The 10,819-nt window shown below is 33.3% G+C and overlaps 1 protein-coding gene across 1 annotated transcript; it reads left to right on the top strand.

Annotated features, from left to right (window-relative positions):
• Positions 1-1,780: 1,780 nt before the first annotated feature.
• On the top strand, positions 1,781-5,759 carry LOC110730879 (transcription factor FER-LIKE IRON DEFICIENCY-INDUCED TRANSCRIPTION FACTOR-like). The gene is made up of 4 exons (XM_021910706.1): positions 1,781-2,778; positions 4,847-5,044; positions 5,220-5,393; positions 5,496-5,759. The coding sequence occupies exons 1-4, from the start codon at positions 2,251-2,253 to the stop codon at positions 5,589-5,591; spliced, it is 996 nt and encodes a 331-aa protein (XP_021766398.1). The 5' UTR covers positions 1,781-2,250; the 3' UTR covers positions 5,592-5,759.
• Positions 5,760-10,819: the final 5,060 nt, after the last annotated feature.

The following is a 10,819-nucleotide window of genomic DNA, read 5'->3' as shown; positions in this document are numbered from 1 at the left end:
CAATGATATTAATTAAAAAAATGCATTTGTCGTATTAAGTAAATAAGTAATTATTCAATTTTGTCAACATATGGAGTTAAGAGTAGGGATTGGTTTCTCCCTTATATACCACTATTCTTGTTCCATTCACACTAAGAAAGCATATTTTTATTCACCCCTTTTAGGTTAGTAATAGGTAAGCACTTGTTTTGAGGATAAGTAGTTTGGCCTATTGAAAATTTTGTCACATATTTTACTCTCTTTTGACTTAAATGACAAGATATGCTTACAATCGCCTGAAAAAGAAAAAGTTTTAGATGTAATAATTTGGAAAAATGTAATCTAATAATCCCACCTTTAGTCGGTATTCCATAAACAATCTCACCTTTTGAAATTCCAAAAACAATCCCACATTTGACCCCCATCTTTCACTAACGATCCCTAACCGGTTGGATTGTTTTGATAACCGATTTTCTTAGATTATAAGACACGTGTCATATTTTAATAGGTTTAATCTTTTTTTTTAAAAAAAAAAAACCAAAACTCCCAGCCCTAGCCACCGCATCCCTGCCACTGATCCCCTCTCCATCCCCGCCACTGCATCCCCTCCCCATTCCCTGCCAACCCAACCCAAAAACCACTGTCGCGAATGTCAGCACCCGCAATGGCCACAACCACTGCCGCAACCCCTCTTTGTCCTTATCATGTTGTTTCTCTCTTCTCTTTGGTATGTTTCTCTCCTTTGAATTCATCAATTCCCTTTCAATTCGATTTTTCAGTTGATTGAAATCATAATTTGCGTTTAATTTCAAACCAAAAATCGAATTGAGAGATGATGGGTGGCGTTTTTCGAGGCCGTGGGTGGAATTTCGGGGTTGGGGTGGAATATTTCGGGGCTGAGGATTGAGTTCCAAGGCTGGGGTGGGTTTTTTCGGGGATGTGGGTGGAGTTTTCAAGGCTAGGGTTGGGTTTTGGGAGTGGTTATAGGATTTTCCGGCATGGTTGGAGGTTTCGTGGTGGTTTGGTGGGTGGGGGTGGCGGTAAGGAGTGAGTGTTGGGGTGGCCATGGTGGTTGGACTGGTGGATTGAGAAGAAAAGTAGTTAAAAAAGGAAAAAAAAAATTAACTTGTTTAACAGGTTGTAGGTCAATGGGATCGTTAGTGAAAGATGAGGGTCAAAGGTGGGATTGTTTCTGAAATTTTAAAAGGTGGGATTGTTCATGGAAGACAGGCTAAAGGTGTGATTATTAAATTACATTTTTCCTAATAATTTTAGACAAATTCGAGCACAAAGATCTAATAAGTTTCTATAGATAGGTCTAAGTAGTTCCTATAAATTTTAAACCTATGTCGTGTGTAGGGGAGGATAAAAAGTATATTTATGTTTGTAATAAAAAAAAAAAAAAAGAGAAACTCCATGAAGGACTCCATAGTCCAAATTTAAACAAAAAGAGGGCAGAGCAGGAAGATCTAATAAGTTTCTATACGTAGGTCTATGTATGTACTTTGTATTGAATTACTGACTGATTATTTAAAAAATATTAATGAATTATTTTATAATTTCTTACACAAAGAAAAATAAACAAATTCAATACAATGAAATTAATGTAGTTCACTAATAAAGTGGTAGCCATTCCACCAAGCAAAGTAAATGAAATTTTATTGAACTTGAGAGTTGAGAGTAAGGTTCGTAATATAGAATAAAAAAAGTTTATATTAACACGCCCAAATACATACAGAGTACTTTGCATTAGTTGCATAATCAGGAATTTTATCAACTTAAAACGGTAGCCCAAACAAAATAAACATCATCATGGGGATTGGGGCACTCAATAGATCCTAAAATATACACATCAATTTTTTTTTAATTTTTTTTTTATATAAATTACTTCCTCTATTCAATTGAGACAGTAACAACTCAACTTTTACGTCTGAATATGTATGGATAAGTTCAGTAAAACTCAGATAAATAAAACTTAGGTGAATAAAACACACTCGAAGTACAAGTATTATTTACGGAGTAATAAAATTCCCTTTATATGATTTACCCTTAGATAAAATTAGTAAGAAGCTTACTAAGCTATAAAATAAAATTTAAAAAGTTACTAGTAAGAAGCTTAATTCTAATTTTTAAGAATAAATAAGTTCTTCATTTCCCCACTAATCCTCTAATCCGCTTAGTATAAATAAGAACATAAATGAGCTTGCAAAAAAGGTCAACACACACTCTTCTCTCTCTTTCTCTCTGACTTTTTCCCACAAAAATCTAACCATGGATGATTCCAATTCTTCCACCCCATCATTACCACTAATCCATGATTTTAGCCTTGATTTTGTTGAAAATGACATTAATTTTAATCATGTTATTGAAATGTTAAGAGGATCTGAAACCTCTGATCCTTCTAGTATTTGTGTTAATCAAAACTTTGATCCCCTTTCTTTTGCTAGAAATAATGATGTTTCTGATAATTATAGCATGAATTTCTACCCACTTTCTCAAGATAACAATGTTTTTAATAATTTTAGTTCACCAACTATGTCTTGTACCAACAATACTATGCTTAATTCCTTGTCCGGGTTCGAAGATGGTAGAGGAGGTGAAGAGGAGGAGGAGGAGGAGGATGATGACGAAGATGATGATAACTTAGAGGCCGGAGAGCATTCTTCGGCCACTACGAAGAATACGTCGAAGAAGGGGAAGCTCGATCGATCGAGGACGTTGGTTTCGGAGAGGAAGAGGAGAGGAAGGATGAAGGAGAAGCTCTATGCCCTTCGTGCTTTGGTTCCTAATATCACAAAGGTATGTTTTTTAGGTGGTTAATTATTTTGTTTTATTAGTAAAATTTCGTATTAACTATGGAATAATTCACGATAATTAATTTACCGACGTTACTATCAAACTTATGTATTTTTTTATGTTGTTTTGATGTTACCGGTAATTTTAAAATTTTCACCTAATTTTTTTTATGCCTCATAAGTTATTGTATGACGTGTAAAAATGTATAATTAGAATAGTTGTATTATATATAGTATTTTTTTTTTTGAATAGGTATTATATATAGTATAGTTCCTATTTTTCTTATGCATGTTTGAGACTTTGATGGCAAATTACTCTCATAATTTGAGAGTTGCAATCTAACTACACCATTAATATATTATTTGGGTGTTTGGCCATTTATAATGTTTCTCTCTCTCTCTCTAAATATTGTACGGAGTAATAGAGTCATTGATTAAGTATGTAAAGGCTCAATTTAACGTACTAAAGTGTGCAAAAAAACCCTATTAGCCAAATTCTAGAAGTACATCTCTTCATACAATCGTACACAACTACACAAATAACACTACTACATTAGGCTTCCACAACTCCATCCCAAAATTAAGTTATCCGTTGTTTTATTTATTTATTTATTTTTAGAATGAAAAGAAGTATTGGTTGATAATACGAGGAAAAATATATCTTTTTTTACAAGCGGTCAAATGTTAAAAATTACAGAGTATTTATGTTTGTGTATTGATGATATATAATTTGTACGAGTACATATTTAACTAACACAAACACTATGTAATGTTATTCTTCATTGTGAGTGATGCATTTATTTATTTTTATTATTAGTTTTTTGGGAACAATACTTAATAAAGAAAATTAGGTAGTGCTATAAAGGGAAACCCTGCAAACATTTTGGAGCTACTTAAAAAAGGGAATATAACATACATAGAAGTTAAAATTTACACTAGTCAACTTAACCACTAAAGCAATTTTTTTAATCTTTTTTATTGGGCTTTGAAATTGAAAAATACCTATGAAAAAAATAAGGGAAACAAAGATGATAATTATGTTGGATTAAAGAGAGAAAAACCATGTTTTTTGATTGTTGATCAGTTCACTCCACAATGAGAGTGCAACGAGTTTGGATAGTGATGTAAACTGGAAACAAAAAGGAGCGCATATTACGATTTTATTCTCTACGTTACTTAATGAAAAAAAATACTTAAAACCCAAAATAGTTTAAAAAATTAGACTATTTTTATTACTGGGAATATAAAATTAGACTTAATATGATAATGTGTTCATTCATAATTTAATACAAAGTACAAGTATATAATACGAAGTATGATGTATTGATGGGCACATAATTTAATACGAAGTACAAGTATATAATATGTTTTTTTACAAAACAGCTACATATTCTTTCCGTATTAGATGTCTTTACCTTAAATTTCTCACAAAACTTTTTTCTAATGATAAAATAAATAAATAAATAAATAAACATTGAATTATAGGATAAATAAATAAAAAGAGACTAGGTTCGATTCATGGAATTTTTAAAAGCAGGCTAAGAGATACGCAGATTTGCTATTTTGAGTTTTGATACGGTTTCACATGCAATAACTTAGAATCTTGAGAAAAAACACCAAAGTTGTTGTATTAAACAAGACAAATGAGCATACTATAAAAGTGCATTACATTATTTAGACAAACAACACGGCATTTAAAATTATAATAACAAATCTTCTACCATCTACTATATCAAATTCCAATTAATTGTTGCATGTTTGATCTTAAATTCAATAAAATCTTAACCCAACATAATTAAATTTTATGTTGTGTTCCCAGATGATTTGGCACATTCATTAATGTCTCTTCGTAGTTGAAGGTTTTTAATTTGATTCATATACTAATAGCCATTTTTAAAGCACTATTATAGAGTATAATATCAAAATTTGTTTTATATTATGAAGGATTATATCAAGATACAATGATTAAATTATTATTATCTTTCAATTTTATTTACATCGTCAACTAATTAATATTTTGTTTTGTGCTAATTTTATGTTTATTGGAAATTAACCATAATTATTTGTTCTAGATGGACAAGGCATCCATAGTTGGCGACGCGGTGTTGTATGTGCAAGACTTGCAAATGCAATCAAAGAAGCTAAAATCTCAAATAGAAGGCCTTGAATCATCTTTGAAAGCTGCCGAGAGAAGCCAAGGTTATGCTGATACCCCTAAGAAAAATGCTTCTCTTGACAACTTTCTTCCGGTTTGTAAGATGATTGTGCAGGTACAATCTAAAGATCTAATCCAAATTCTTAAATATTAGCTCTTAATAGTTACGTTGATAGTGTTACATTGAAATCGTCGTAATATATATGACAACTAAATTCAAGTGACATTAGTACAATTTTTTAATTATTCATTCGATTATTAACCGTATTGAACTATTGAATGTAATGTAGATGGATGTGCTTCAAATTGAAGAAAGAGAATTTTATGTCAAGGTAGTGAGTAACAAAGGACAAGGTGTAGCAGCGTCCCTTTACAAGGCGCTTGATTCATTAACTACGTTTACAATTCGAAATTCAAGCTTAAGCACTCTATACGAGCAATTCGTACTCACATTTACCCTAAATGTAATTTCTTTGATTTATTTTACCTTTAATTTTCCATTTTAATTTTATACTTTGGTTTATGGAAATCATTGCAATCTAACACATGAACTTTGTTTGGAACAGGTTGCAAAATGTAGGGAGGAATTTAACTTGCCTAACATGAAAGTGTGGATAAGTGGGGCTTTTCTTAACCAAGGATTTGAGTTTCAATGTTTTTGATAATTGAGGTTATTTATTAGGTCAAGATGTTTAATTTTCACAACTTTTGTAATTTCTCTTTATGATTTATGTAATTCTAGTTATGTTAAAAGAAATTAGGTGCATGCATAACAGCACAAGGCATAAGACCATAAGGAATCAAGGACGTTTACTTTTGCATTATGGATATATGGTTTTCAATAATGCTAGATAATTAATCCATAGAACATTTCATATCCATAAAATAGCTTTTATTTTCTAGGTAAAGAAGTTGATGAAAAACTTCAATCAAACAGTGAATTCAAGTAAAAACAGAACATCTTCATTGATTGAATTAATCGATTCTACAATATGTAATCATTACATCAGAAAATCTAAGAATGAAGAAGATGATCTAACTAGGAGAAAATAGAGAGAAAAATAGAAAGAGAAAATGTCACACAAAACTTGTGTTTGATTACAATGAAAAGAAGCTTCTAAGACAACTATTTATATTATGTTATTACAAGACTTTTCATAACAAACTTTCTGCCACGTCAGCCCGTGAAATCAGGGAGTTAGTTACAACTAATTTCTTCCAGAAGCTTCTCATATTCTGCATAAGTTTCTTCAAAGACTGATTTGATGAAGGCAGCAAAAGCTGCTGCTGCTGTAGACGGCTTGCTAAGGTTGTCTAAGCTGGAAGTAGGACAATCACCAATACCCCCCTCAAGCTAGAGACTGGGTAATCAACCAAACCTAGCTTGGAACTAAGCTATAGATGTTGAAGAGAACATAGAGACTTAATGAGAAGATCAACAAGTTGATCATGACTAGGAACAAATCTGAGTTCAATAAGGCCTTCCATGACCTTTTCCCTAGTGAAATGACAATCAAGCTCTACGTGTTTAGTGCGTTCATGGAAAACATGATTTTTCCCAATATGAATAGCAGCTTGATTGTCACAATGCAACCTAACATGCTTCAAATTCTGCACCCCAAGTTCCTGCAATAATCTGACAAGCCAAGTGATTACAGAAGATGCTGCTGCCATGGCCCTGTATTCAACCTCAGAAGATGACTTGGAAATTGTGCCTTGTTTCTTGGATTTCCAAGAGATAGGAGACTGACCAAGGAGCATTACATAGCCAATGACTGATCTCCTAGTATTAGGACAAGAAGCTCAATTAGAGTCAGAATAGGCCTGAAGAGAAAGCCTATCAGTAGAATGGAGGAGAATGCCTTAACAAATAGACCCAGCAATGTATCTAAGGACATGCTGAAGAGCCTGAAAGTGAGGAACCCTAGGCTGTTGTAAGAACTGACTCATAGTCTTCACAGAAAATGCAATATCTGGTATAGTATGAGTAAGAAAGTTCAACTTTCCTACTAAACATCTATAGAATAGGGGATCAGCATAGAAGTCACCAAAATCACTCAATAGCTTCAGATCGCAGACTAGGTGGCAGGGGTGTCATGGCTAACTTAGATAAGTCCAAATTGCAATCCTCTCGGAGTTCCTTAGTGAACTTTCTTTGAGAAAGTATAATACCTTGACTGACATAGCTAACCTCAATTCCAAGAAAGAAATGAAGATGGCCAAGATCTTTTATACTAAAAACCTTATGAATATGAGTCTTCAGATCAATTATAACTGTTGTATCTGAACCAGTTAAGAGAATATCATCTACATAGAATGCAACAATAGTGATGTCCTGATCAATTTTCTTCAGAAAAAGAGAGTAATCATTATTTGACGGATAGAAACCATTGAGAAATAACTAAGAATACAATCTAGCAAACCATTGCCTTGAGGCCTGCTTCAAACCATAGAGAGACTTCTTGAGCTTGCAGACTAGGTTATCTGGATTGGAAACCCTTCAGGGACTGTCATATAGACTTCCTCATTCAAATTTCCATGTAAAAAGACATTATTGATGTCAAGTTGATGAACAAGCCAATGTTTGCTTGCTGCTAAAGGTTAAAGACACCTAATAGTGGCCATTTTGACAACAGGAGAGAAAGTTTCCTCAAAATCAATGCCAAACTTCTGTGTAAAACCCTTGGCAACTAGTCTGCCCTTGAATCTCTCAACAGAGCCATCAAATCTCAACTTAACTTTGAAAACCCATTTGCATCCAATGGCTTTCTTGGCCTTAGGTAATTTAACCAGTCCCCAAATGCCATTAGAAACCAAGGCATCTATCTCCTTTCTCATAGCATCAACCCAAGCTTCATTATGTGAAGCTTCCAGATAGCTACTAGGTTCAAAATACCGACTGAAATGAGATATAAAGGCTCTGAAAGGAGAAGGAATTTCATCATGTTTAACAATGTTACACAAATGTTGAGATTTTATAGCAATACCAACATAATCAGTCATCCAAAAGGGAGGCTTGTGAGGTCCATCTGACTTTCTAATAGGAATTGAAATAGGTGTATGAACAGGTGATTGAGTAGGCTGGTTAATCTATGTAGGATGGGAAAATTTATGGAGCTTGGTGAGAATTTTGTGGAGTTTGAGAGGAAGTTTGAGAAATGTCAAAATCTGAAGGAGATGGGATTACAGGGTCTGATTCAATAACTAAAGGTTCAGGAACAGGACAAAAATCATCCAAGGTGAAAGAAGTTAAGGCTGGGAGAAAAATGGGAGAAGGATTGGGGTTAGTGTGAGAAAAATGACGAGGAATATGCATCTCATGAAAAATTACATCCCTAGAGATGATAATTCTTTTGCTGGTCAGATCATAAAGCTTATAAGCCTTTTGATCTGGAGGATAACCAATAAGGATGCAAGGATTGGCTCTTGGATCAAATTTACTTCTATTGCTTGTCAAAGTAGAAGCATAACAAAGGCAACCAAATACCTTAAGATGATCCAAGTTAGGTTTAGAACCCAACAACCTCTCAAAAGGTGAAATAAACCTAATACTGCTTAGAGGTATCCTATTAATAAAGTGTGTAGCACAAAGAAGACATTCTCCCCAAAAAGAAGCTGGAACTCTAGATTGAAAATACAAAGCTCTAGCAGTTTCAAGCTAATGTCTATGCTTCCTTTCTACTACACCATTTTGCTGTGGTGTATCTACACAACTCCTTTGATGCACAATACCATGAGACAGATAAAACTCAAGCATATCCCCCTCACATAGATCCTTATCATTATCAGTCCTAATACATTTGATGCTAGTATTGAACTGATTTTGGACAGAAACACTAAAATTTTTTATGATTTTCACAACATCATTTTTGTGCTTCATTAAAAATGTCCAAATACGCCTTGAAAAGTCATCAACCACAGTAAAAAAAACCAACAAAACCATCATGAGTATTGACTTTATAAGGACCCCAAGTGTCAACATGAATCAATTCAAAACAACTCCTTGTAGTTTTTATACTACTCCTAGGAAAAGGTAACCTAGTTTGTCTAGCCTTAGCACAGACTTGACAGATGTTATCACAGTCAATTTTAGAAGAAAACACTTCATTGATATGATGCAATTTATTGAAAGGTATGTGACCTAACCTCAAATGCCAGAGTTTATCTTCTTATGAGCTTGCCAAGCAAATACTTCCAATGCTTGCAGACTTCTTTATTTGGCCGGTCCCTACTGAATTTGCAACTTTACAGAGCCCTGACTCCAACTTACCAAGAACTAGGGAAGTGTTCTTGGCAATATCATGAATGATACATTTATCGTGAGTGAATCTGATATAACATCCAAGGTCTCTGCACAACTTGTGTGTAGAGATGAGATTGAATTGAAAACTAGGCACATGTAATACATTTTTAGGTTCTATTCCATTTGGAACTTCACAACCCCAACATATTCAACTGTAACTTGTTTCCCATCAGCTGCTGTGATAATATTTGGAAACTTAGATTATTTGACATATGAATCAAATAAGTCAATTGAAGAGCACATGTGATCAGTTTCACCACTATCAACATTCCACTTGCTATTGAAACATGACAGAAGACAAGTACCTGCTTGTAGGGAATATTTCAAGCGTTATCCCTAGCTTGAACCCCACTGTGATCATACACTTAAGTACGGTGGTGTCTAAAGGGAAAGAAGATAGAGCAAAAGAGTCGCCAACAAGTTTTAGGAACTTGTAAACTGTTCATAGGGTGAAGGTTACACCCTTTAACGATCTAGGATATCGTCAACTCCAATAGGTCTAGAACCATGACTGGTAGTTCGGGGATGAAGGTACAAATCCAATAAAAGAGATTGAACCTGCCCTAATAATAGGCCTCTACTTTATTCTGATCGTATTCATGTGCGCTTTCTGACTAACATGCAATCAATAGGTTTACCCTAAACCTGTTTAATCTATGTTGGTTGAGTATTAATGCGCAAATAAACTATTATTGGCGATCACTTGAATTATAATCATATTAACCCTAAACAAGATTATTAGTTATCTTATAGAGCGTGATTACAAGTACCAATTCCCTTTAAACATGCATAAAATGTGTGATCAAGCAATAACAATAAATATCAATATCAAGCAACATTATAATAATCATAATAATAATAATCATAATAATAATAATCATAATCATAATAATAATAATCATAATAATAATAATCATAATAATAATAATCATAATAATAATAATCATAATCATGTTAAAAATAAAGCATAATAATAGCAAGATCCTAGGCATGATACTAACAAGATTAATAACAAACCCTAGCATGTCACTAAACAATAAAGATCAAATATATAGCCCTAACATGATACTAACATGAATATTAGGAAAGAAAATAGGAAGCATCGCAGGAATCATAATAAGCATATTTGATATTATAACCTTTTCCCTAAACATGATACTAGGAAGATCAAAACTCCCTAACATGACACTAGGAATCATAATAACAACCTAGAGATGATTTCTATATCATAATATCAATAAATCAATTAAAGCTCTTACTTGGATGCCTCGTATCTCTTTCTAATGACAAAATACATATGTTAGTAACTTCAAGGAAAATAATAAACAAAACAATTAAATTAAATAATTGAAATAAAGATTAGGGACCAAACCCTCAGAAATATCAAACCTTTCACGTCTAGGGCGAAGGCAACTTCGAATTTGGCTAGGTGTTGATAGATCTTGTGAATGCGGAATTTTGTATGCAAAAGGGTTGGTTTAGAAAAGTGAGAGAGAAGAGATCTTGAAAACTAGAGAGAATAAGAGATTTGATGATTTAAAAAAGGGAGATATGACCTCTATTTATAGGGGAAAAAGAGGGTCGAAG

Source organism: Chenopodium quinoa, unplaced genomic scaffold (genome assembly GCF_001683475.1).
Source record: "Chenopodium quinoa cultivar QQ74 unplaced genomic scaffold, ASM168347v1, whole genome shotgun sequence".
NCBI classification, from domain to species: domain Eukaryota; kingdom Viridiplantae; phylum Streptophyta; class Magnoliopsida; order Caryophyllales; family Amaranthaceae; genus Chenopodium; species Chenopodium quinoa.
This window is presented reverse-complemented; position numbering and strand designations above follow the sequence as displayed.